The 27,009-nt window shown below is 51.6% G+C and overlaps 1 protein-coding gene across 2 annotated transcripts in view; it reads right to left on the minus strand.

The window, feature by feature from the left end:
* PLXDC1 (plexin domain containing 1) overlaps positions 1-27,009 on the minus strand; it is a 62,653-nt gene that overhangs the window by 22,274 nt on the left and 13,370 nt on the right. For both annotated transcript variants that reach the window (XM_053211692.1, XM_053211691.1), the window contains exons 3-7: positions 11,277-11,420; positions 10,914-10,983; positions 10,170-10,292; positions 9,671-9,789; positions 8,178-8,277 (exon numbers count right to left, since the gene is read on the minus strand). In XM_053211692.1, coding sequence (XP_053067667.1) covers positions 8,178-8,277; positions 9,671-9,789; positions 10,170-10,292; positions 10,914-10,983; positions 11,277-11,420 — 556 coding nt within the window. The remainder of the gene's footprint in view (positions 1-8,177; positions 8,278-9,670; positions 9,790-10,169; positions 10,293-10,913; positions 10,984-11,276; positions 11,421-27,009) is intronic.

The raw sequence follows: 27,009 nt of genomic DNA on the forward strand, positions 1-27,009 counted from the left end.
AGATGTGGTCACTCTGCTCGTGTGACTCCTCACAAAGGTCTCTAGCACACCGTGGTATGGTTTCTTTTTTTTTTTCTTTTGAAAAAATTTTTAATGTTTATTTTTGAGAGAGAGAGAGAGACAGCATGTGTAGGGGAAGGGGCAGAGAGAAAGGGAGACACAGAATCCGAAGCAGGCTCCAGGCTCTGAGGTTTCGGCACAGAGCCCGACGCAGGGCTCGAACTCACACAACTGCGAGATCATGACCTGAGCCGAAGTTGGACGCTTCATGGACTGAGCCACTCAGGTGCCCCCATGGTTTCTTTACAGTAGTCCTCCTTATCCGCAGTTTCCCTTTCCACGGTTTCAGTTACCCGCGGTCAACCATGTCATTCGCCTCACTTCATCTCATCACACAGGCATTGTATCAGTCACCTCCCATCCTCACAAGAAGGTTGAGATTGGTACAATAAGATATTTTGAGAAAGAGACCACGGTCACATAACCTTTATTACATTATATTGTTACAATTGCTCTATTTTATTACTGGTTGTTGTTAATCTCTTACTGTGCCTAATTTAGAAATTAAACTTTATCATAGGTAGGTGCATATAGGAAAAAACATAGTATACATAAGCTTCAGTACTATCCTGTGGTTTTAGGCATGCACTGGGAATCTTGGAACATGTTCCCTTGGATAAGGTGGGGGACTACTGGATTTGTGTTTCTAAAAGAGTAGAAGGGAAACATTTACAATTTTTTTTTAAGAATAAATAATCAAGGGGGCGCCTAGGTGGCTCGGTCGGTTAAGCGTCCGACTTCGGCTCAGGTCATGGTCTCACGGTCCGTGAGTTCGAACCCCACGTCGGGCTCTGTGCTGACCGCTCAGAGCCTGGAGCCTGCTTCAGATTCTGTGTGTGTCTCTCTCTCTGTACCTCCCCAGCTAGCACTTTGTCTCTCTGTCTTACTGTCTCTCTCAAAGGTAAATAAACATTAAAAAAAATTTAGATAGGGGACACCCAGGCAGCCTTCCACAGCTCCATCCCACCCACCACCCCCAGAGGCTGTCTCTCCTTCTGAAAAATCATCCTTTTGAGCACGAAAATGTAATAGGGGGGAAAAAAGTGAAATTCCAGGTCTTCCAAGGAGCCTGAGACCATGGGGTCTGGAGTCTATGTGAATCTTTCTTCCTTTATCTGCTTCCTCTTTCAAGGCTAGCTCAAAGGTCATACCCTCCTTGAAGGCTTCTCCACCCTCCTCGGGCACAGTTAGTTGGTGGCCCCTCTTCTGAGCTTCACAGCCTCTTGCACAATGTCTAGTGTCACCTGTTACACTGATCCATCAGTATCAACTTTGCTGGCCACCTGCCCCACCAGGCTGTGAGCTCCCCCAGGGCAGAGCCTGCTAGTTATTTGTGTCTGTCCCCCAGCCCCTAGCACCGGGCCCTGCACATAACAGGGCCTCAAGAAATGACTGTAAATGAATGAATGGATTATAGGGAGCCACAAGAACCTCAGCAACTTATTATAACTTCAGCCCACAGCCCAAAGGAAGAATGCCCTTCCTCCCTAGCCCACCACAGGCCACGGCTTCTCCCACAAGGGCGGCCCCCAATGGGCTGCAGAAAGCCAGACATGCCCCTTCCTAACTTAGAACTCCAAGTGGAGGGAGAGCTGGCTTTCAGGATTTCTCCCCCTGCAAGGATGTGAGAGAGACCTTGCACCCAGGATCAGAAGGAAGGAGAAATGAGAGGGACCAATGGAGCCAGGCTTGGGCAAAATGGAGACATGAACTTGTCAACGTGCCCAGTTCAGGGGTAGAGACAGACACACAGCAGCCAGGGAAGGCGAGGTTCCCAGCAAACCTCACACCAGAATCTAGGGATGGGTCTCCCCACCACCTGGGCTGGGGAACAGAGTTGAGGATGTGCTTCAAGTGAGGATGCAGCCAGACAGGGTCAGATGCCCTGCAAAACCTGACACAGCCCTAACTCAAGGCAGGGGAGATGAGTGTGGTAGGAAGCCGGGGGGAGGGTGGGTGCATGGAAATATACCTCTGATTAAAAATATTTGCTCACTTCAACTGTTGCCAACTTGTACTTGGTTGAGTGTATGGCTTTGGGAATATTTTTATTTCTCTATAAACAGAACTCTTAATATCCCCGCCTGAGTTATTTGCTTTTGGATTAGCTCGCCAACATCTGGGGCTCACCCAAGGACGATGACGTCCATCTGCATGACCAACAGATCTCTCCAGAACTGAGACAGAGGCTGCCCCAAAGCCACATTTCTGGCAGTTTGAGACATTCTGCTTTATCTCTGTTTCCACTCATCAAAGATTCAGAAATACTAGGGTCCAGACACAGAAGGCCCAGCTGCCCAAACAAGAAAATTTAAAAAAAAAAAAAATTTTTTTTTAATGTTTATTTTTGAGAGAGCGAGTGAGACAGAGTGCAAGCGGGGGAGGGGCAGAGAGAGAAGGAGACACAGAATCTGAAGCAGCCTCCAGGCTCGGAGCTGTCAGCACAGAGCCCGATGCGGGGCGTGAACTCACAAACCGTGAGATCATGACCTGAACCAAAGGTGGATGCTTTAACTGACTGAGCCATCCAGGCGCCCCACCAAGAAATGTTAATGGCTCAAAAGAGAGGTTTGCATGTCCCATGTTGTTTCAAAACAAGACACCAGTGGGGAAGGGTTGGATCAGCCAGAAGAGATCAGACTGACAAGTCCTGTCACAAACTGCCCTCCAAAATGGGTGGTCACGATACAAAAGATGTAAGATGGCGGTTCCAGAAAAAGTTTTCACCTACTCGTTCATGTATTTCTTTGCTCATTCGATTATTCATTCAATAATCATAAATGGAGCCCTAGCAGGGACCCCCAGAGGTAAACACAAAGGAACAGGACTACAATTTGGAGCCCTTAATAATGAAATCCTCATTAACTGATTCCACTAATCCAGCATCTCAGTTCTGACGTCGCTACACTAACGTTGCTTTTATGCTGCCCATGAAAGAAAGAGTTTTTTAAGCAAATGAATAGAGAAAATTATACTGACTTGTGGGTGAATAGAGGAAATTATACTGACTTCTGGGGGCCCCGGCAGCCAAATAAAGAGCATATAAGTTACCCTGTGTGTTTTGCCTGCCTCTGCAAATAGCTGCTGCTAACTGCACGTAGATCTTTGCATCAGGCACGCTCTGCAGATTCTCTGCTGCAAAATCGATGTAGCAGTTTATATATGTAAATGGCAAGAAGAACTCTGGCCGCTTGCAGCACCTCCTCCCCTCAATGCCAGGAGTGAGACTGCTCTGAATTCCCTCCACCCTCAGGTAAAGGTGGCAGGAAGGTATTTGGAGCCTGGGGAAGGAGACGGTCCCCCAGGCCAGGTTCAGGGGCTGGGCGGTTCTGGAATAGTGGGGAAACCAAACTCCACCTCTTCTGGCACTCCAGGCAGGGAGGAGCTAGGGTTCAAAGCAGGGACACCCTCCATTCTGGTGGCGGTGTCCGAGGTGGGCTTGGACAATGGGAGTATCTGTGGTGATAATGGGATAACCCTAACTACAGACCAGAGAGCTGTCCTTGGCTTTGCGTCTCATTTAAGCCATGGTTATTTGGGACTTACTGTTATTTGGCAGCTCAACGTAAGCCAAACGAGTTCTCTACTTGTGGGTCGAATAGCAGACCCAGAGGAATCTGACCTCTCAGCCACATCAAATCCATCACTCCCCAAAGCAGAGGTGGTGGCCCATTTAGAAGCCCCGTGACGGCCATGGATGCTGTCCCAGAAAAATGCATGCATATGAATATGCCCCACCCACACCTCAATCTTCCTCTTCACGTCTATGCCTGGAGCCCAGGCTAGAGATGCAACTCATTACCCAAGTACTCACTCCCCACGGCAAGTGACATCAGGCCCCTGTTCTCACTGGGGGGCACCAGAGAGCAGAAGACAAGGTCCCTTCGGTGACACTCATTCTTGTGCGATTTTTCATTTTTGAGTGTCTGCCCTGCGGCAGGCACAGGGCTGAGCGCTGGGGAGAAGGTGCTTGAGGAAACCGTGAGTTCTGCTGCACGGAGGAGGCAACATCTGAGCTGCAGCAGTGGATGGGGAGAGTTTTGCCAAGTGGCAAAAGAGTTGAAATGGGGGCCATGTTAGGCAAGGAACTGGGTCCTAGAGATGTGGACAGCCCTTGGCATGCTTAGGGAACAGAGCATGCAGACCGGTGATGGCCTGACAGAGAATGGCAGGTGATGGGAGGGTCTAGAGAGGAGTCTATGAAGGTGGGTCGTGCCAGCTGCACGGGGCCTTGAATGCCGCACTGAGGATTTTCACTTCATGGTGCAAGCAACAAGGAGCCAGAGAATGACATGATCAGATCTGGCAGTGACGAGAAGGAATGGGGGACAGAAGGAAGGGGATGAGAGGCTGCGAGCCGCGGGGCAGTGTCTGGGGGGGGGGGGGCAGGTGCCGGCTCTCCCTGGCGGGTGGACCTCACACCTCAGCAAACAGCACCTGGAGCCCCTAATCCAGCAGCTCCCACAACACAGCCCTGCCTCCTGTTGTGTCAGGTGGGCTATCCCCTGCCCTTCCTCCCGCCTCCCCGTATCTCCCTGGCTTGCTCTAAAACAGCCTTTCATTCCAGAATCACAGAGAAACCTCAGATGCAGACACTCCCTGGGGGATCCGACTTCCTCTAATTCACCCTCATACAACAGCTGGATCCAACACACATTTCCTGAGACTCCGCCAGCCCACAAAGCCCTGTGAGGGAGCCACCGAGGAGGCAGACGGGGTTCAGCAATGCGCACGGGCAGGGGGACGTGGACACTAAGAACTGCCTTTCCTGCAAAACAGCCTGGGAGGTGTGGGTGTTTTGGGGAACTGAGGAGGAAAGGATTTACCCCTCTGGTTGGAATGGGGGTGGATTAGATTTAGCAAGTCTCAATGGTCGACTCCGGGGTTTAAGAAAAACAGAAGATCTGGGTTTCAGGTCTCTCTCATAGCCATGTGACCACAAGCAAGTCATTTCACGTCTCTGAGCCTCTGTCCTCATTTAGAAAGTACAGACCCCACTTACACTGTTGGGAGGATGACTACAGAAGATGCTGTAAAGGTCAGGGGCGCCTGGGTGGCTCAGTCGGTTGAGCGTCTAACTCTGGCTCAGGTCACGATCTCACGGTTCGTGGGTTTGAGCCCCGTGTCGGGCTCTGTGTGGGCTCAGAGCCTGGATTCGGTCTTCCTCTCTCTCTCCCCTGCCCCCCTCTCATTCTCTATCTCTCTCAAAAATAAATAAAACATTAAAAATTTATAAAAAAAAAAAAAGATATTGTAAATCTCAGAGCCTGGGGATGGGATTATCCGTGTGGTGATCAGGCAGCCTCTAACATGGCCCCCAGTGGCCCTGCCTCCTGGTGTTGACACCCTGTGGAATCCTGTCCTGAGTGCGTTGGACCTAGCGACTTGCTTCTAACCAGCAGAATATGGCAAAAGTGATGGGATGGCACTTCTAAGATTAGGTTACAAGAAGACCGGCCTCTGTCTTGCTCACCCTCTACTGCTCTCTTGCTTGCCTGCTTTGGTGGAAGCCAGCTAGCATGTTATGAGCTGTCCTATGAGGAGGTCCACGTGTCAGGAGCCAAGGGGGGGGCCTCCTCAAGGAAGTGAACCCTGCTAACAATCACGTGAGAGCTCTTGGAAGCAGACCCCCACCCCAAACAGTTGTTGAGAGGGCTGTAACCTGACAAACACCTTGAGAGCAGCCTGTGCAAGGCCTTGAACCAGAGGACGCAGCTAAGCTGTGCCTTGCTTCCTGATCCACAGAAACTCTGGGATAAAGTGTGTGTGTGTGTGTGTGTGTGTGTGTGTGTGTGTGTCTGTGTTTAAGCTGCTAAATTTCAGGATAATTTGTTATACAGCAATAGCTAACTAATACAATCAGAGTGACACTGAAACTATTTAGCAACCAGCTCAGTACATGTGCTACCCAACCAGTTAGAACAGATGCTGCCTGGAGCAGAGGCTTGGTGAGCTGCTTGCTAGTGTCCTGGGTGTTCAGGGAAGGTCAGGATGGGTAGGTGGAGTAGAGGGAACTTATTTTATGGAAATACTCACAAAGGGGCATAAAAATAGCTGTTTGCAAGAATATTCACTGCAGCGTTATTTGTCGTAGCAAAATATTGGGAACAGTAAAGCCTATGTCCAGGGGATTGGCTAAATTAAGGTACATCTATGCAACAGGCTATCAAGTAGCCATTAAAAAGAACGAGGTGTGGGCTGATACGGAAGGATGGGCAGGATATACTTTGTTCAAGTGCAGAACAGTGACATCACATGCCGTTCTCTGTGTTAAATATCCAAACGTATACTTCCCTGTAGGCTTATAGCTCTAGAAATAATCGGGTAGCCCTGGTGGCCTCCAGGAAGGGAAATTAGGGGAGAGGGGTCGGGGATGGGAGAGAAACCTGATTTTTTCTATACCGCCTTTTGTATCTTTTGAGTTTTAGACCGGATACATTTATTCATGAAAAAAATATCATTTTATAGATTCCGATAGGGGAGAGCATTCATAAAGAACAGGATGGTAATTCATGCTGACGGCACAAACCTCCAAGGTGTGGTGCATCAAGTGCAAACAGCCGCTCTAGCATGTGACTTTTTGCTACTCGTTGCAGAAGTCACACGGAAGTGCTGTGGTCCTGGCATCTGACCTATGACACACCAGCATCAGGACATCACGTGCCCCTCTTTCTGCACTGTTTGCCACTGTACCAGATCCCCTGCTGGACTATAAAATACTGAGTCGCGTGATAAAGGCTGGCAGAGAAAGATATTCTAATAGAGGACTCACAAACTCGACGTGCCAGACATCAGGCCAAACACTTGTTGGACGTCACCGTGTTCATCTTCACAAGTCACTCGCTGCAGGGAGCATGAACCACTTATATCCCCAATTGCCGACAGAGAAATCAGCTCTAAGAGGTTAAGTGACTTGCCAGGGGTCAGATGCTCACGGAGAGTTTGGACTCGAATCCCCGCTTCCAACTCCAGAGCCAAGCCCCTAACACTATACTCAACCTTGCATGTGGCGGCTCCTGGATAAAGACTTCTAACATGAGCCCTCGGTCCCTTCCCTCAGATTTCTGTTAAGGACAGAGGCTCTGCTCAGATGATGAATCCCTCCGTATCTTCCTCTTCATCGTATCTCAGTAGCACCCAGAACATAGTGGCCTCGTGCATAGCAGGAACTCAGAGCATGTGTCTTGATGGAACTCAACTAACAGATGTAAGTTATGTATGCTTCCCCAGGAAGCCCTGGAGTGTCCAGAAAGGTAGTGCCGTGCCCGTCTACAGGATAGCACTTTGGTGGCTCCCAAGCTGGCTCTCGACCAGCCTGGTGTGGCTAGGGTGGAGTTCAGAATGTTCCTTGGTCCCATCAAGCACCGGCAGGGACAGAGAAGAGCAGACAAGGGTCTCCTGCTTGGGGTCCTGTAGGTTAGACAGAGGGACTTTTGTATACACAGCATAGCAGAAGAGGTCGGGTTCAAAAGACTCTGAGCCAAGGGTCCAGAAGCAATGGATAGTGTGCCTACAGTGCCTCCCCCAGAAGTGTGAATTCAAGACCCCCATGGGGGTGAGCAGGGGATCAGAAGAAGAAAAAGTGCTGTGATGCCAAAAAATATCAGAACTGGAGGCGGACCAGGAAGGAAAAAGCACTGTTCCAGCTACACCCCCATCTTACAGATGAGGCAACTGAGGCTAGAGAGATGTGATTTCCTGAAGTACAGACAGTTAATAATGTGGCTGGGGCTGGCCTCCATCCCCTGAACCCCCGGTGATGCTCCTACCACGTGGGGTAGGGATGTAATCATGGTTGTGTTCTGGAAGGACTCAAAAACTCTAATCTGGTGCCTGTGGAGAATTTCTAAGTGGATGTGGTGCTGAGTGGCTCCCCTGCCCCTCCAAACCCAGAGCGTCGCCTCCCACTGGAGATTTCATTGGGAAAAAATGGTCCCTCTGCTTTAATGAAGGAAAATTAGAACTCATTATGTGTTTCATCCTCCTTCAGCGCCCCTCAGCAATCAGCCATCCAGCCACCTCCACCGCTGCCAGTCCCCCCGCCCCCAACCCAGTCTGGGTCAGTCGGAGCTCAGTCCAAGCCCGCTGAGCACTCCACAGAACCCCTGGGGACTCACCTGGTACATCCGGGGACGGGTTGAGAATCATGAAGGCATCTGACAGGCCTGCTTTGACGGGGTGCTGGGAGGAGCTGATTTCCAGGACAGACATAGGGATCTGCAGCCGGGGAGAAGAGGCTCCATCTACCCCCTCAAAACACCCTTGGACCAGCCTGGACGTCCCCTCTGACCTCCACACCCCTCTGCCTGCTCCGTGCCACCTCTTGGAGGACTCAAGGGCATCTCAAATCCAGCGGGCCCCCATTCAAATTGCAAGTCTACTCCGACCATCTCCAGCACATTTCCTTTTTCTTTGCCATACCTCCACGCAGGCCGGAAACCTGGGGGTCACCCTTTCTTTCATCTCCGCCCTCCTCCACCTCACACATCTCTGATTCCTATTAATTAGCCTGCTAACTGGCTCTTAAATCTGTCCAGTTCTCTCCATCTTACCCTACCCTACTCCAAGCCGGCAACACCTCTCTCTCCAAAACCATCTCCCAACCTTTCCTCTGAGCCACCAACAACCTGTTCTCCATTCTGAAGCCAGAGTGACCTTTCTCAAAGGCACATCTGGGTGTTCTCCTGCCCTGTCTTGCTCCCCACTGTCCCCTCCAGTCTTGCTGTCTTCTTCTTATGCTTTGTACCAGCCATGCTCTGTCCTGCCATAGGACCTTTGAGTGTGCTTTTCTCTCTCTTCTTTGATGCCTTCACTCCTACACATCCTGCAGATTTCAACTCTTTTCCTCAGGGAAGCCTCCCCTGACCTCTGCTCAGGTAAAAAGCCTCATGAAAGAGAGAAAGAAAGAAAGAAGGAAGGAAGGAAGGAAGGAAGGAAGGAAGGAAGGAAGGAAGGAAGAAAGAAAGAAAGAAAGAAAGAAAGAAAGAAAGAAAGAAAGAAAGAAAGAGGAAGGAAAAGAAAAAGAAAGAAAGAAAGAAAGAAAGAAAGAAAGAAAGAAAGAGGAAGGAAAAGAAAAAGAAAGAAAGAAAGAAAGAAAGAAAGAAAGAAAGAAAGAAAGAACAAGAAAGAAAACAAGAAAGGAAGAAAATAAGGAAGGAAGGAAGGAAGGAAGGAAGGAAGGAAGGAAGGAAGGAAGAGAAAGAAAGAAAGAAAGAAAGAAAGAAAGAAAGAAAGAAAGAAAGAAAGAAAGAAAAGGAAGGAAGGAAGGAAGGAAGGAAGGAAGGAAGGAAGGAAGGAAGGGAGGGAGGAAGGGAGGAAGGGAAGGAGGAAGAAAGAAAGGAAGGAAGAGCGTCATGAAAGGCTCCCTTCACACCAGGCACCTCGACTTAGGAACACTTGTCACAGTGGTGATTCTACATTTGTCCCTGCAATTACTGTCCATCTCCCCAACCAGACTTCTAGCTCTACAAGGGCAGGGCCTATGGCCATCTGATTAACTGCTGTCTGCCCAGCACCGAGGCCTATGCCTGGCACGTTGCAGGTTCTCTATGGATATTTGCTGAATGAAAAACTCCAAGACCCGGCCACCTCTGCAGCTAAGCTCACTCACCTCTTTGTAGCCAAATACAATGCGGCCGTCTTGGTGCAGAGCTGCCTGGAAAGTGAAGCTGCCTCTGTCTTCCCGGCCTTGGAGGTAGACGTGGTCCCACTGAACAATAAAGACCGTCCCTAGGGAGGGGAGCAGAGACCCGGCTGGACAGGAAGGTAGTGCAGGGAAGAGGGCCCCGCGGAATCGGCGGCCCACATAGGTCTGAGGGTGATTGGGTGCTCAAGGGACAATCTGGTGAGAGTAAGAAACAACGAAGGTCTCTGATATTTGTCACCTCTGCTAAGAGCCAAGCACTTTTCTTTTGTTATCTCGTCAGACCCTGCTAGGTAGCAGGCATCTTGTTGCCATCTTCTAGATGAGGAAATTGAACACGGGAAGGTGGGGTGGTGGCCTTGCTGTGTGACCGTGGGTAAGTCCCTTGTCCTCTCTAGACTTTGGGCTCTGCTAAAGGGGCTGTGCCCTGGAGCCAGGTGACTTAAACTCTGAGATCTGTTCTCACCATTGTCAAAGTAAGCGACTGTTGAGTTGTCAGAGTAGCCAGGGTTGAAGTTGGCCATCAGAGGCGCCACATACTGAGTAGCCGTGAGCATCCGGTGGATCGTGTCACCCATGAAGATGAAGCCTGGGGTGCGGACAAATGCATAGAAGTCACTAGAGAAGGCCTAGAGAGGTTGCTTCCTTATGCAGGAAGGGATAGTGCAGGTGGGGCTGGAAGAGAATCTTGGACCTCTGTCCCCAACCCCCACCTGCTGGGCTCTGGGTCTGGTGTGTGGAGCAAAAGGGCCCCAGACCAGAGAAGGTTCTCCCTGCCCCTCCAGGTGGGCACAGAACTCCCACCTCTCCCTGTCCCTGGGAAAGGGCACAGGAATCAAAGATGGGCCCCTCATCTCGACAAGGAGCCTGATCCCAAGAATCACGTTCTCGTGAAGTCTCCTCCTCTCTCTCATTCACAGACTCAGAAGCTCAGGGACCACAGGCATTGCCCACGCTAGCCTGAGCTGGCCCAGAGGGACACACACACACACACACACACACACACACACACACACACACACGGGCAAGTCAGCCAACATCAGGAAGGTGGTCCAACACACACACACTGTTCTCCCTCCTGAGAGTGAGGTCCCGAGAGAGCCCAACGCGGTACCCTCCCCAGTCTCTCTATACACCCCTGTCTCCAATAAACCTCCCCAGGTAGGTCCCTCATGTTCTGGCTGAGACTCCAAATCTCCCCCAGTCTTACCTCCGGTTGCTATGGTGATCTGCCGCAGAGGATGCCCGTAGAAAGGAAAATCAAAGGACAAGACCACTCTCTGCAGGGCACGGGAGAGAGTCAGCATGGGCCATGCTGTAGGCCACGAGGCTGGGCGCCCACACTGCCCCATGCTTGTCTGGACAGCGTAGGGAGCAGGCACGTCCAGGGCAAGCCCCCAGGACCACAGGTGGCCACCTTAACTCTGGCCACCGCCCCCCCTCCCAGGGTTCCCCGGAAAGCACCTCCCAGATCACAGACCTCAGGTCACAACCATGCCCACTGAGCGGGCATGGAGGGTTGGCCCCCAGCCTCCCAGCCCAGGGCAGCGCTGCCAGGGTCTGGCATACTCACTGAAGCCTGCCGGTGAGTGTTGGAGAGGATTCTGTGGACCTTCACTTGGCTCTGGTTGGCCTTGGCCACGTCTACCCACAGCTCCCGGCTGCGGGGCTCGCTGGGGCCGTACAGACGGGACACATAGTAGCTGTGGTTGTCTTCCTGCCGCCACCAAGACAGAGCCCACAGGAGGTATGAGGAGCAGGTGGCCAGGAGCCATCCTCTGCTCCTCCCCCACCACACATGCGAAGTCACAGCCCTCCCTGACACTGGGCCTGTAGCCTCGAAGGCTCGTGCAGGCCTGGATGTCCTGGGCTCCCCTTGGCCCCAGACGACAGCTCAGTACCAAGCCCCTCGCCATGCCCCAACGGCTCTGGCCCCAGCCAAATCCACACCCGCTGTACCCACGCTTAGCCCTGCCGTTCCCAGACAGGCCAGGAGGCTTTCCCTGTGGCCCCTGAGTACCCACAGAGCACGCCCAAGACAGAGCTCAGCTTGGGACATGAGGGAGAGACGGACAAGGCAGCCCCAAACAGAGCTCTTGTCTTTGGGGAGCCCCCGGACTGAAGGGGAGACCCAGTCCTTGCCCTGCGGTTACCCTGCTTAAGGAAAAAGAAAAAAAAAAAATGATCTTAGAAGCCACCAGCCCAAAGATGGAGGCCGACCCTTGATCTTGGGAAATCGCTAGTCTGATGGAGGAGGTGGGACTTATGCGAATGGAACACACAGACACAGACCTTCCCGCAGAGAGAAAGGGTAGAGAAGCAGCAATGGTTCCTTCGAGACATATTTTTAACTTCTGCTACGCGCCCGATGCGGGGAGGATAGAGAACAAGCCAGAACGCGGCAGGCTGGGAGTTCATTATGTAAAGCCTCTTCTGCACGGGAGAATTTAGGGCCAGGACTTTTAAGAGGACAGGGAATAGTTAGCAGAAAGGGTGGCAGGGCCAGGGGAGGAGGCGATGTCACAGCATTTCAGCCCATCTGGGAGTGCCAGCCACGGGGGGAAGGAGGCAGAGCAGGCTGGTTCGCTTGGCTGCCGCTGCCGAGACGGGGCTGCTGACCCGTGAGGAGACCTGGACGCGGCGGGTCATTAATCAGGCTGTCCGGTGGCAGTGGCTGCAGACACATCAGAGCAGACCATGTTGTCCCTGCCAAGCCGCCAGCTGCCCAGCCAGCTCTTGCCCCGGGACCAGCATGAGCAGGGACGAGGGATGCCTGTTCTCTCCACCCGCCAAGAGGCAGACTCTGCTCTTCTGACAAGTGACATGCTCTGGGGACCTGGGGTCAGGGCGGGGGGGGGGGAGGGGGAGATGAGCAGAAGAAACATGGTGTGGTGGGGAGGGGGCGATCTCCACCGCCACTGCCTGGTTCCTTCCCTCCGGCTTCCAGACTGCCCACCCCTCCACCCACCCTCAGCGCGGCTGTCAAACACACACAAAACACGTGCGAGGCCACATCGCTCTGCTCACAAGCCATCTGGGGCTCCCACCGTCCTCCAGACAAAACCCAAACCCTACCCTGACATGCGAGGTCTCATCAGGAGCCAGCTCCACCGTCTCTAGCTTCGCTGCTCTTGCCTTCTCTCATGCCCCGTGCAGCCTTGTGCACCCACTCACCAGCTCAGACTCCCCTGACAGTCTCAGGCCACCAGTGGTCACCCATGCCTTTGCACATGCTGATCCTCCTGCCTGGAACGACCTTCCTTGCCTTCTCCCCCCAGCAGATCCCCACTTCTTCAATGCTCAGCTTAAACCATCACCTTCTCATCGATCTTCTCCCCGCTACGTGCCCAGTGAGGACATCCATCCTTTGCAAATAGCCCCCGCCATCCACGGGAGTTCTCAAGAGGTGACTCATGTGTGCTATTTGGGTCACATGGACCCACCTTTGTTGGATTTCTGGTTTTACTCATAAGACCACCTGAGGGGCCCACCCTGATGCCACCACCCCTGGGGTAAGGGCCAGTGCTCGTGCCGATGATGCCACCTCCCATTGCCGCCAGTTATCCACCCTGGGGACCCAGAGGAGGAAGCGCTGCTTCCTAGCTCCGCCCATGGGCCCCGAAGCCACTGTGCTGATGCCCAGAACTCACAGCCTCCCTTGGGAAAGCAGTTCCTTCAGGTCTGCTTCTTCCAGCCACTCCCCAGGAGATCAGATGCCATATGTCTTTGCCCCCTGCACCTTCAGCTCTCCTCCACCTCTGAGGAGGATTCCCATCTTGACCCCCAAAAAATGAAAACAGAAAAAAAGTCACCCGCCGAGAAACAAAGCTCTATGCACACCAACTTATGCAAAGAGATGTGCCCAGAAGACGAGTGTGATGGCCCCCAGCCTGTTTCCTGGGACTCACGTGTGAGTAGTTTTTACTCCACCTCAAAGCACAAAGGGAGGGGGACCTGAACAGCACTACACTGGGCAGTCTGAAGGACCCCAACTCTGAAGCCAGTTTAGCGTCAGCTATGACCACCTGCCACAGCCATGGCTCCAGCCTGCATTTCCCCCCACTTACTCCAGACAAAAAAGTGGTTTATTAAAGGGCATCAGTGAGCCTAAAATTTTGCCTGCTGGAAGAAAGGCACTCAAGTTTAGATACCATTCAGCCCATTATTTAAATGTCTGCTCCCTCCATGCCTCCCCCCACCCCAAGCTATGAGCCACTGACACGCAGGGATGGGTGAGGCTGCCCCTGCCCCCGCGACTGAAGACCCTCACATCCTCAGAGCTGAAGACGTATTTGCCAAGGTGAGGACAGCCCCGTGCCAGGAGCCCAGACCCCTTCCTTTTGCCTCGCACCTGGCACTGGGACAAAATTTTGGAAGTAAACCCACCTCCCTAATTTCTGGGCTGTCTTTACGGGTGAGGGGGAAACGAGCAGCCCAAGAGAGCAAAGCAGCGTCTAGATGGCACATTAGTCCCTTTGCATGCCCTCCAGGATTGTGTCCTACAAAAAAGGTATATTCAAGTCCCAACCCCTAGTACCTATGAGTAAGACCTTATTTGGAAGTAGAATCGTTGCAAACATAATCAGGTTAAGATGAGATCAGACTGGGGGGTGCCAGAGTGGCTCACTTGGTTGAATGTCCAACTCTTGGTTTTGGCTCAGGTCATGGTTCGTGGGTTCGAGCCCCACACCGGGCTCCACGCTGACAGTGCAGAGCCTGCTTGGGATTCTCTCTCTTCCTCTCTCTCTCTGCCCCTCCCCTGCTCGTGCTCTCTCTCTCTCTCTCAAAATAAATAAATAAACTTTAAAAAAAATGATGAGATCAGGCTGGATTAGGGTGGGCTCTAAATCCAATGGTGGCTGTCCTTGTAAAAGAGAGAGAGAGATTTGGATATAGACACACAGGGAAACGGGGAAGAAGGCCATGTGACGACAGAGGCAGAGATTGGAGTGATGTAGCTGATGAGCCAAGGAACACGAAGGAGAGCCAGGAGCCACCAGGCTAGGAAGCCTTCAGAGGGAGCATGGCCTCTCTGACACTATGATTTCAGACTCCCAGCATCCCAAACCGGGAGAGAATAGACGTCTGTTGCTTTAAACCACAACGTTTGTGGTAATGCGTTAGAGCAGTTCTAGAAAACTGTTATGTAGGCCGAAAGATATGTGTTGCTGTGGCTCAAGTAGGGCAACCCTGAGTCGTCTTCCCCTTCCATGTTATCGCCCTGCTTAGAATAATCTATGGCTCCCCAGCTGTATCAGGATGCAGACCACGCTCCTTACCATGACCTACAAGGCCCTATGGGGCAGACTCTGGACATGCCTATACAATATCTACTCCCTCCTCTTCTTTGCTAACAGAACGTTGGACCTGTAGCAAGCAGCGATGTAGCCAGCTAAAACACCTCATTCCCTGGATGTGTTAAGGGTTACCACCACGTGCTATAGGCTGGCTAATAAGTGAAGATTCTCGTGCAGCTCACATTTGACTGCTTGTCCCTCTTCCCTTTGCCCTTCTCCTTATTCCTGCCTGGAATGTAGATAAGATGACTGGAGCTTCAACAGCCATCTTGTGAGGAGAAGGACAAGAGCCACGTAAGGATGGTGAAGTGATGAGCTGGATGGAACCTGGGTTCCCAATGATATTCTGGAGGGATGCTCGTTCAGCCCTCTGTGACACAAAAACACAAGCCCTTCCTGATACATGGTAGTCTGGCTCCCACCCACCACCCCCATGTACTTCACACCCTGTGTGCTTCAGCCCCGCTGGGCTTCTTCACTTCCTGAAATCACCAAGTGCTGTCTGCCTCAGGGCCTTGGCACCTCCTGGGCCTCAAAACCTCTCTCCCACTCCATTCAGGAGCTGAGTCCTCCTTTTCCTTTAGGCCTCAAGTCAGCAATCACTAGCTCAGAGCACCTCCCTGATGCCCCCATTACTCACCCCACCCTGGATTTCTCCCTCCCAATATGCTGCACACTTGTGATGATTTACTTGGTTTTTAGGCTTCTTATCCTCACACCTACCTTTCCGGTGAGACCATTCCCATACGGGTGAGCTCTGCCTTTAGCTACAGTAGTTAAGCACAAGAGTATAGGCTTTATTGGAGGACGTGCTGACGAGTGAACGGTCACAAAGCACAGCCCGTCGAAGACCTGCTTATCCTCTGTTTTGTTTCTACCACCACGCATGCTGGTGTCCAGAATGGGATCGTGTTACCCAACAAAGCGAGGCGGCACCAGACGGGGTCCAGACACCCGCCGGTGTGGTGGGAGTCAACCAGATGCAGCGCTCAGCTAGGAACCTGAGCAGACCTGTGTTTAAAACTGCTACTTGGAGGCTTGGAGAAGGGTCTGGTGTCCATTACCTCCTTCCTGGGACTCACCAGTGAGAGCTTTTGCCAAATCTCCACGCATCAGGCATGAGGGGCCTGGGCAGAAGCCACGCTCTGCAGTCGGAAAGCCCAAACAGATGCTAACACGTCTCTGCTGCCTCAGCTAAGACGGCAGAGGGTGGGGTGACCAGGGACGCGTCTCACTGGCCCCATCTGAAACCGGGGCAGTCACGCGCCATGACAATGGCTCTTCCTCTGTCTGTTGTTTCTCGGGTCTTTAAGTTACTGCCCCACTGGAAGGTGCCGTGGGCCACTTTTCAGTCATTGGTTAAAACTTCTCCCATCAGAAGGACCAGCGTGGGTCCTTTATGGGACACAGAGCTTAGGGGACCACGTCATGCTCATCTCCTCACCCCCCCAGCACCTACCTAGTGCAGGGTTTGGCACCTGGCACCTGGCAGGCGTTGGGATCTGTCTGCTGAATGCGTTCAGTCACAAGGATCCCGCAGCCGACGGGGCCGGAGGCTGTGCCGAGGATGCGTGGTCTGGTGACGAGGACAGCATCCTCCCTGAGCACCAGTGGCAGATGATACAAAAGCCACGTGTGAAGGAAACAGCTGCTTCCTCTGGGAAGACTTTCTAAAGTCTGTGGAAAGCATCCCATAGCCGGGACGTCCTGCCCACAGGAGGAAGTCCCCTGACTCCTTAAGCTCTTCTCTGAGGAAGTGAAAGTAGCTAGGGAGTCGCTCTCGGAGCAAGGAAGAGGTGCCCTCGGCTCCGCCAGCTGAGACACAGCAGAGTAGGGGCGAGTCCGTCAGGGCAGCAAGCGCAGAACGTGGGTGACTGTCCTAAGCGTGACTGCTTGTCCACAGAAAGGAGAAGGAAGACCTCATGTGCATCTGGCTTCAATAAATAGATGCTGGGTGAGTAAAAAAAGAGACAAGAATTGGGGCGCCTGGGTGGCTCAGTCGGTTGGGCGTCCGACTTCGGCTCAGGTCCTGATCTCACGGTTCGTGGGTTCGAGCCCCGCGTCAGGCTCTGTGCCGACAGCTCGGGGCCTGGAGCCTGTCTCGGATCCTGTGTCTCCCTCTCTTCCTGCTCCTTTCCTGCTTGCACTCTGTGCCTCTCTCTCAAAAACAAAAATGAAGAAAAACATTAAAAAAGAAAAGAGAGAGAGGCCAGCACTGAGGTGGGCCTGAAGACACAGAGAAAGCAGCCCTGGTTTCTGACTGACTTCCGGGTTTCTGAGGTCAGGCTGTCCGTTATCTCCAGTCTTTGGATCCCACGGTAGGTCTCTAGCCCTCGGTAAATATATATCACTTTTTGAGAGAGAGAGCGCGTGCGTGCCAGAGCGCAAGCAGGGGAGAGGCAGAGGGAGAGGGAGGGAGAGAATCCCAAGCAGTTCCACACCCAGCACAGAGCTGACAATGGGGCTTGATCCCAAGACCCTGATGTCACGACCTGAGCCGAGATCAAGAGTCTGACGCTCAAGCACCTGAGCCACCCAGATGCGCCTCTACCCCTCACTATAAACCTTTCTCCCGACACAGTTCAAATAGCTCCTCGGAACCAAAAGGGCACTAACTAGAAGAGTCTTGCTCGTGGGGTGATCAGAGGGTCATCCAGAGAGACCCCAGACGTCCTTCACCGGCACAGACCGTGAGAATACGAATGGGAAGAGACAAGTGAGAAACTCAATTTCTGGGAGAATTTTCCCTGATGACACACAGGCCGCCATGTTTTTCTTCTATAAAGCCAGTCACTGATGGCTTCTTGACTGACTACAGAGGGGAAAAGAGCCGGTGTGGGATTCCCCAACCTTAGGGGCATTTCCCATTTTCTCCTGCAGGCCTCTTCATGCTGCCACCAGCACCAGCAGTTTTGATGTAGGAAGTTCACCCGTGACAGAGTTGGATAAATGTTTCCCAACAACCATTCTCTCCTTCTTCCTTTAGAAGCAGAACCTTCCAGGGTTTTTTAATGTTTGCATTTTATTTGTTTTGAGAGAGAAAGAGAGAGCATCTGAGCAGGGGATGGGGCAGAGAGAGAGAGAGAGAGAGAGAGAGAATCCCAAGCAGGCTCCTCACTGTCAGTGCAGAGCCCGACGTGGGGCTCGATCTCACGAATCATGAGATCATGACCTGAGCCAAAATCAAGAGTTGGACGTGTAACGGACTGAGCCGCCCAGGTGCCCCCCTTCCAGTTTTCATTAGGCAAATGGCCACCCACCTAAGACTACATTTCCTAGCCCTCCTTTCAGTTAAGTGTGGCTACATGACAATGTCTGGCCGATGGAAGACCAGGAGGATGCTTGTCCTCAGTAGGAAAGGGGAGCCATCTTGGACCACAACATAGAAGACATAAGTTGCCGAGGGAAGAACAGCAAGATAGAGGGAAGCTGGGTCCCCAACACCATGGAGATGCTATGTCAAGCCTGCTTACTTATGCTCACACTATTACATGTGGGAGAAGAATAAACTCTCGTGCCCAAGTCCATCATCAGTTGAGCATTTATTAAAATAGCCGAATGTGTATCCTAATTAATACAAGCAAGGTCCTAAGCGGCCTCCTCAGGCAAGTCAGACTGCAGGCTTCTTCACTGTAATCCATATACACACGTCTCTCAAAAAGGATTTAGAGACCGTGCTTGGCAGTGAACTTGCCCCAGGAGTTCACCCGGTTCGGGGCTGTCACTGACTTGCGGTCTGTGGGGAAGTCCCACTACCCCTGAGGGCGGCCCTCCAGACACTGTGGACTGCAGGCTAGAAGCCATGACAGTGGTGGCCTGACCTCACAGAGGGTCGGGGGCATAGCCTGAGCCAGATGACTTGGCAAGCCCACCAAAGAGAACTGTTTCCTTGAAAAGCCCCGCTCCGCAATCCACATTCATTCTGGGAGGCGGCATGATGTAGATTTCAAACATTCTTGGTCATGAAATCCTTTCTTCCAATTAATCTTCCGTGGAAACTTAATACATGCATCACATCAAAGTACGGCCGTTCTGGGGGAAGGAAAGAAGGGCCTGGAGCCCGGCCTGCTGTGCGACTTCCTTCTCCACCACCCTCCATTCCATGGCAGTCCATGCAGGAAGCACCTCTGCGAACCCTTAGGGTTCCACGGGGTGCACTTTGAAAACCACTGCTCCGGAAAAAAAAAAAGAAAAGAAAAGAAAAGAAAAGAAAAGAAAAGAAAAGAAAAGAAAAGAAAAGAAAAGAAAAGGAAACCACTGCTCTAGGATCAAGTGCAGGGTCTGTGGAGTCAGACGGACCCAAGTTCAAAAGCTGGCTCCACTACACAGTAGCTGGTGCCGAACGTTACTCTCCTCTCTGAGCTTCAGTCCCTCGTCAGTAACGTCGCTCACAGACTTCTTGAAAGGATTAGACACAACACATCCATGTGAAGCTCTTAGCCCAGTGCCTGGTCCACAGTAGGTGCTTGCTAAGTAGGAGCTATTACGATGATTTTGTGGGAGGTTTCCAAGACAGGTTTTCATCGTGGAGGCTGCCTCCTCAAAACCAACCCCAGCTCCATCCTAAACGTCCGCTGTTACAATGTCTCTTCTGCCTCAATTATTCATGCCTGGAGCCCGCCAGGCACTTCATTTCTGACAGCGGGACAGCATTTACCTTGGCTGAGCTCAAGACGTTTCTGGACAGGAACTCCGGCTAAGCTGTCACCATCGACCCATCAACTGCCAGCCAACTGGCAGGTGAAAATGCTGGGGCAGGCAACCAAGGGCACCCTGCGGGGCCTGCTGGAGAGGCCTGGCCAGCCAGGCTTGTCAGGACGGTGCTCCAGGCAGCTGGGTCCAACCCAGGAGGTGCTGGTGGGATTACCGGGGGAGGGAGCATCCTGTTCACTGCCACCCCCATTCCATGAAGCCTTATGAGACCCCAGAATGTTTTTCTAGATCCCTGCTGCTCAAAATATGCCCCACGGACCAGCAGCATTTGCATTACCTGGGAGCGCATTGGAAATGCAGAATCCTAGGCACCAACCCCAAATCTGCTGGGTCAAAATCCTAATTTGAACAAGCTTATCAGGGGATTCTTTTGCACAATAAAGCTGAAAATCACTTGTCTAGAAGCACCCCCTGTCTGGACCAATATGCCACTCATTTTCCACAATGAGATAGTGGTTAAATCCTTGGACTCCAAAGGCAGAAAGACCTGGGTTCTTGTCCTGGCTCTGCAACATTGGGCAAGCTCTTCACCTCTCTGTTCCAAGATAGTATTAGAAACATTTGCCTCCTGGGCGGTAGGTGGGTGAATTAAACGTAAGGCCATAGAATGAGGTCTGCACTCAGGAAGGGCTCCTATAACATCACCTGTTATTCTTATTTTCCCTTGCCTCGTGTATCCACATAATAACCTCTATTTGCCCTCTGGAGGTATTCGAGCCTCAGGTTGAAATAAACCCGCACAGAACACTTGTCACCACAGAAGCGCAGAAAGCCCTGGAAAGGGAGGGACCCAGGCCGGACAAAAGGGCACTGGCATCAGTACTGAGGGCCTAGTGTAAAGAGGTGTCAGGATGGACGAGGCTGACCTAGGGAGGCCCTGGAAGTGGGGGGTTGGACCAGACTCAGAAAGAGGGTACGGACCAGTTTTCTAGACAAAGCATTTCTTAATGCCCCCAACGCTTCTTGGAAATGGAAGAATCATCTTATCCTGGCTCTGACTCAACATGTGGGCTGTGGGAGGAGTATCAGCCAACCCAAGATTTTGACGGCATAAATATGTATCATACAACCACACAGAATTAGGACAAGGAAAAACAAAAGCAAAAACAGACTCCCCCATCCCTCATCTGTCCCATGCTGGCATATCTCCTTCTCGTCTTTTCTATGTGTATATAATTTCACACGGTTATAATCCTGCTGATCATCCATTTGTGTGGCCTGCTTCCGCCAGGTTTCATGAATACCTAGAGCAGTTTTTGATGTTGAACGTGATCTTTTAACCATCATTTATAACAGCTCCCTGGCCATCTACTCAGAAGAAAACCCACAATTTTCCTCACTATTTCTCTATCGTTGGGCATTTTGGTAGCTTCTAATTCTTACGCTCTCATAAATACTCCTGTGATTAATTTCTTTTTTTAATGTTTATTTATTTATTTTGAGAGAGAGAGAGAGAGAGAGAGAGAGAGAGAGAGAGAGAGAGAGCGCACAAGGAGGGGCAGAGAGAGATGGAGAGAAAAAATCCCAAGCAGGCTCCTCACGGTCAGTGCAGAGTCTGACGTGGGGCTCCAACTCACAAACTGCAAGATCATGACCTGAACTAAGTCTGGACACTTAACCGACTGAATCCCCCAGGTGCCCCTCCTGTGACAAATTTATTGATGTACTTTCCACATCCAGGATTGTTTTCCCTGCTTGAAAGCGTTTGGCACAAAGCAGTGCTTCTCAAACCTTGATGTGCATACAAATCACCCGAGAATCAAATTCTGATTCCATAGGGTCCAAGTTCCTGCGTTTCTTTTCTCTCTTTTTCTTTCTTTGTTTCTTTGTTTCTTTCTTTCTTTAAATTTTTTTAAGCAATCTACACCCAATGTGGGGCTCAAACTCATAACCCCAAAACCAAGAGTCGCATGATCCACCAACTGAGCCAGCCTGGCACCCCTAGGCTCCCAGGTGCTGCCGACGCTACTGGTCCCCCACCATACTTTGAGTAGTGAGGATACGAGGCATAGCACCTGAAGTTTCAAGGCCAGGAAATCCTCTTTCGTTGCTAGCATACTGGTTTTGTAGTTCCAGGTAAGATCTGGGGGAAAAGCACTACCTTTTCCACCCCCTACCTTTCTGGTTAACCTTCTCAAGAAATTAACTCACCCAATTTTTATAACAATTCCATGAGCCATTCTCGGTCCCATCTTGTAGATGAGGAAACTGAGGGGGTGCCTGGGTGGTTCAGTCGGTTAAGCGTCTCATGAGTTTGAGCCCCACGTCGGGCACTGTGCTGACAGCTCAGAGCCTGGAGCCTGCTTCGGATTCTGTGTCTCCCTCTCTCCCTGCCCCTCCCCACTCACGTTCTGCTTCTCTCTCTCTCAAAAATAAATAAACATAAAAAAAAACAACTTTTTTTTAATAGATGAGAAAACTGAGGTTTAGAGCGATGATGTGGCAAGGATACCTAGTACGTACCGTCCCTGGGACCACAGTAGGTTGACCAGCCATCCTAGTTCACCTGGTGACTGGGATCTCCCAGGATGTTGAAAGTTCATTGCTAAAACCAAGACCATTCTGGGAAAACCAAGATGACTGGTCACCTAGACCAGGGCCTAATTCAGAGTCAGCTAATGTTTATCATTCCTGCCCCTGTGCCAGGCCCTGAATGTAGACTCTTGTAGAACACCTTTGCAATTACATTTAGACAATAGCATCCTCATTTGACAATGAAGTGAGGTTAAGAAATCTGCCCAAGACAAAAACACAACCCAATTAAAAAATGGGCAAAGCAGGGGCACCTGGGTGGCTCAGTCGGTTAAGGGGCTGGCTTTTGGTTTCAGCTCAGGTCATGATCTTACGGTTCACGAGTTCAAGCCCTGAGTCAGGCTATGCGCTGACAGCATGGAGCCTGCTTGGGATTCTCTCTCCCTCTCTCTGCTCTTCTCCCGCTTGTGCCTGTGCACACACATGCGCACAAATGCGCTCTCTCTCAAAATAAATAAATAAACTTTTTAAAAAAAAGAATAATTTTTTTAAATGAGCAAAGCGGCAAAGGAGACATTTTTCCGAAGAAGACATACAAATGGACAACAAGCACGTGGAAAGATGCTTAACATCATTAGTCATTCAGGAAACACAAAGCAAAACCACGATGAGATACCACCTCTTACACCCCCTAGGATATTATAATTTAAAAAAAGAAAGAAAGAAAGAAAATAACAAGTGTTAGCAAGGGTGTGGAGGATTTGAAACCCTCATACATTGCTGGTGGGAATGTAAAATGGCTCAGCTACTATGGAAACCAATTTGGAGATTCCTCAAAAAAAAACGTTAAACATAGAATTACCATTTGACCAGCAATTCCGCTCCTAGGTACATGGCCCAAATAGTTGAAAACAGGTCCTCAAAGAAAAACATGGCCACATGTTCACAGCAATACTATTCACCACAGCCAAAAGGCAGAAACAGCCCAAGTGTCTATCAACAAATGAATGAATAAACAAATTATGGTCTATCTGGACAATGGAATATTATTCAGCCATAAAATAGATAGAGACGTGAAAACATCATGCTAGGTGAAGGACACCAGACACAAAAGGTCATACATCATATGATCTCATTTATATGTGAAACATCCAGAATAGGTAAATCTATAGAAACAGAACACAGGTTGGTGGTTGTGAGGGAATGAAGGGACAGGGTTTAAATGGTACGGTATCTCCTTTTGGGGTGATGAAAATGTTCAGGAAGTAGATAATGATTGCACAACATTGTGAATGTATTAAATGCATTTCACTTAAAAGTGGTTAATTTTAGGCTATGTAAATCTTACCTCAACAAGAAGGAAAGAAAGAAACCAACCAACCAACCAACCAACCAACCAGCCAACCAACCAAAAAATCTACCTAAGGGAAAGGAAAAGGGTCAACAAGACTAATCTTTGTGGGAGATGGACGTCCTGGGTCTGAGCAACCAGGATTGGTCCTTAGCACCCGTACTGAGCCCGGAAGCAGGTGGGTGGGGAGATGACAGGATCAGAGAACTCATCATGTGCCTCGCATTTTGCTCTAAATTTTGCTTTAAATCTCACCCTAATAAGATCAGTATCTACTACCCCATTTGGGAAATTTGAAACTAGTAGGGGTTTGCAGGGGCTCCCAATGCCGGGTTCATTAACTGAGGGGCTAAGCATCCAGCCCAGGGTCAGGCAGCTGGAACACGACTGGGGGCCGGGACTGCTGGACCGCTTCCACAGTGCTGGAGATGAGATGTCTGGGCTCCACACACCCCCTCCCAAACACCCCTTCTTCCTACAAAATCTCTTTTTTTTTTAATGTTTTTTTTATTTTTTTTATTTTTGAGAGATAGAGCATGAGCAGGGGAAGGGCAGAGAGAGAGGGAGACACAGAATCGGAAGCAGGCTCCAGGCTCCGAGCTGTCAGCACAGAGCCCAGCGCGGGGCTTGAATTCATAAACCACGAGATCATGACCTGAGCCAAAGTCAGACGCTGAACCGACTGAGCCACCCAGGCGCCCCTATCCTATAAAATCTCTTATCTTCTCTCTTCATGACCTTCCCCTCCCTCCACCCACCTCACACACTACTCTCAGAATTCTCCCAGTACTGGCCTCCTCACCTCATCCCCTCCCCTGGCCCACCATAGTGTGTTCCTTCCATGAGCACTGCTTGTTCTTCAGGCGTCTGTGCTATGAGTCTGTCTGTGCCGTCTCCTCCAGGCCCTTCAATCTGGGGAGGAGGCCTTCTAGAAGTCTCCTTTTGGAAACTCTGTCCTTTGAGAGGTTGTAAAAACCAGGCATGTATTGCACTCGTTTGTCCCTCTTTCTGTCCACTGTCTCAGACCACATGGTGCCTGCCTGGCTGCAGGGTCCCTCAGCATTCCTGGGCCCACCATGGTGGGGAAAGAGCAGGGAAGTTTTACTTGGGCCAGAGAGGAGAGGAACTTAGGGAAGCCGGGCCACAGGGAAGCCTGGAGCGAGGGGATGGAGCTCTTCCTATCACGGAGAGAACTATTCAGTTACAGGGGAACCTCCAAATCTGAATGTTCTCAAGCTTGGTTCCTCCCAAACTCTGGCCGAGATCTGAAACGCAGAACCAAGAAAACCCTGCACTATGACTGGAAATCCCCAGGCTGGAAAAGGAATTTTGTCCAAGGCCTCCCCTTTCCAGCCTCTCAGAATAAACTGTGTCACAAGCCAGGGTCTCTGACTTGGCACTATGGCTTCCCCAAACCCCACCCCACCCCCTCCAAAAACAGTTCCCAGGGTTCCAGGGCCTCAGAATTGGTCTTTGTGGAAAATCTGTGGAAACCTGGTCTAGAAAAGAGTCCTATTTCCACTGGGACGTGGTGGTAGCGCGGGCGTGAGAAGAAAATCTAAGGAGAGGGCTCTGGTCAGGGCCCTTGGGCCTGCCAGCTCGCCCTGGGAGGGCTGGCTGGAGGCCGCAAGGCCTCAAAGAGAGACGGTCTGAGTTGGAAGGAGCACTGTGTGAGGTGGCCAGGCCGGGGATGCTGGGCAGAAGGGATTGAGCAGAGGACGCCCATCAGGGAGGCTGGGCAGAGGGGCTGGGTAGGAGGGCTGGTCAGAGGTCTGGGCAGGGATCTGGGGAGAAGGGGTTGGGCCGGAGGGGGCAAGACAGGAAGACGGTCAGAGAGACCGGGCAGGGAAGGTCTGGGATGGGGGCTGGGCAGAAGGCCCGAGCAAGAAGGGAAGCCCACGGCCAGGAGGGTGTGCTGAGGAACAACGAAGGAAGATGAGAGGCCTCTGGGGTGGGTGTGTGGGGCAGCAAAGGGAATGAAAGCCCACCTGCCAGGCCCTTGGCCCCCTGATATGGCCCCAGAGCAGAGGCATGAAGCAGGCTGTGATATAGAGAAGTAGCAAAATGCTTTCCTGTTGAGGCTCAAGAAACCCTTTTAAAACAGACCAAACCAAATTAGCTGAAATACCTTCTTCCTACCACTCCCCTCTCGCCCAGCCCTTTGCCACCAAGCCATTGTCTAGATCGGGTCTCCTCCAGCTAAGCAGACCCCAGCTCTCAGAGTCACTGAGCAGAGACTCAGGAGAAGCGGGTGTCTCTGGGGCCCTCTGCTGGGCCCCTGCGTGGCTGAGGCTGCCCCGCTGTCCAGGGCAGGGTGGGCACAGAGCCTGGACAGGGATGGGAGGGGGGCCTTGAGGCCTGGCTGTGCTGAAAGGGGTGGTCCTCAGGGTCCCCCATCAAACACCGCCCGGCGCAAGGCCTAGTGGGTTCCGGGCAGAGTTGGGAATGGAGTGGAGGCCGCCCTGAAGCCCAGCGGGGTGGCGGCTGTATGCACACATGTTCTGGAGTGTGTAAGCACTGCCATTCTCTCATGTGTGTGGGAATCCAAGAACCAGTAGAGTTGGAGTCCTTGGAAGCACTGAGTCCAAGGACAGACCCCAACGCAACCTCTTCTCTTCTACAGTCCCGTCTTCCGAGGTCTCTGGGGATGGAGAAATCCCTACTTCCTCTGTTCCTCCAAAGGAGGAGCTCCTCCTGTGTGCCAGGCACTGACAGCCCGGTCCTCAAAGTCTCGGGTCTCGTGGTGCTTCCATTCCAGGCAGAGGACGGGCAATATAAACAAATAAATAGATAATTCGGTGCAGGAAGTGACAAGTTCTATGGAGAAAAATAGTCTATTCCCTCTGCAGCAGTCACAGCCCTGCAGCTGTTAGAACACAGCCAGAGTCAGAGCCTTCTCTAGACCAGGCTAAATGCCCACGGGCTTCTTCAACCATTCTGGACTCCCCTGGTTTCTAGATGGCCATCTCATAGGGGGCACAAGCCCTCCAGCTTTACGGTCAGGTCAGGAAATACCTCCATAGGACCTCCAGAGCCCCAGCACTGGTGCCCGGATTTCTGTGGGTTTCCGTGAACACAGCCAGCTTTCCCACCTCCACCCTTGGCAGCTACTTCACACTCCTGACTCATCCCCAGCCCACAAGCAGTGAGGAGCCCCACAACTTTTCCTCATGAAGTGCCGCTAAGCCACATCTCTCCCACCTTATTTTAAACGAAAGTGCCAGGATTTATATTTATCCTGGTAGTTTCATGGCGTGAAGCCGACAATCACTCAGCCTGCCAAGGCAGGCTTCTGGGTCCCAGTCTGACATCTGAACCCACTTCCAGCTAAGGTAGAAGTCTGATCCTCCCGTCTTGCCGGCAGAGCTGGGCACAGCCCCCCGGGGCAGTCAAAGGGGTTTCCTGCCCGGGGGGGGGGGGGGGACCTTGCTCCTTCCCAAGGTCTCTAGATGTGTGGCTGTCGAGGGGGCCAC

Source organism: Acinonyx jubatus, chromosome E1, assembly GCF_027475565.1.
Source record: "Acinonyx jubatus isolate Ajub_Pintada_27869175 chromosome E1, VMU_Ajub_asm_v1.0, whole genome shotgun sequence".
Classification (NCBI taxonomy): Eukaryota; Metazoa; Chordata; class Mammalia; order Carnivora; family Felidae; genus Acinonyx; species Acinonyx jubatus.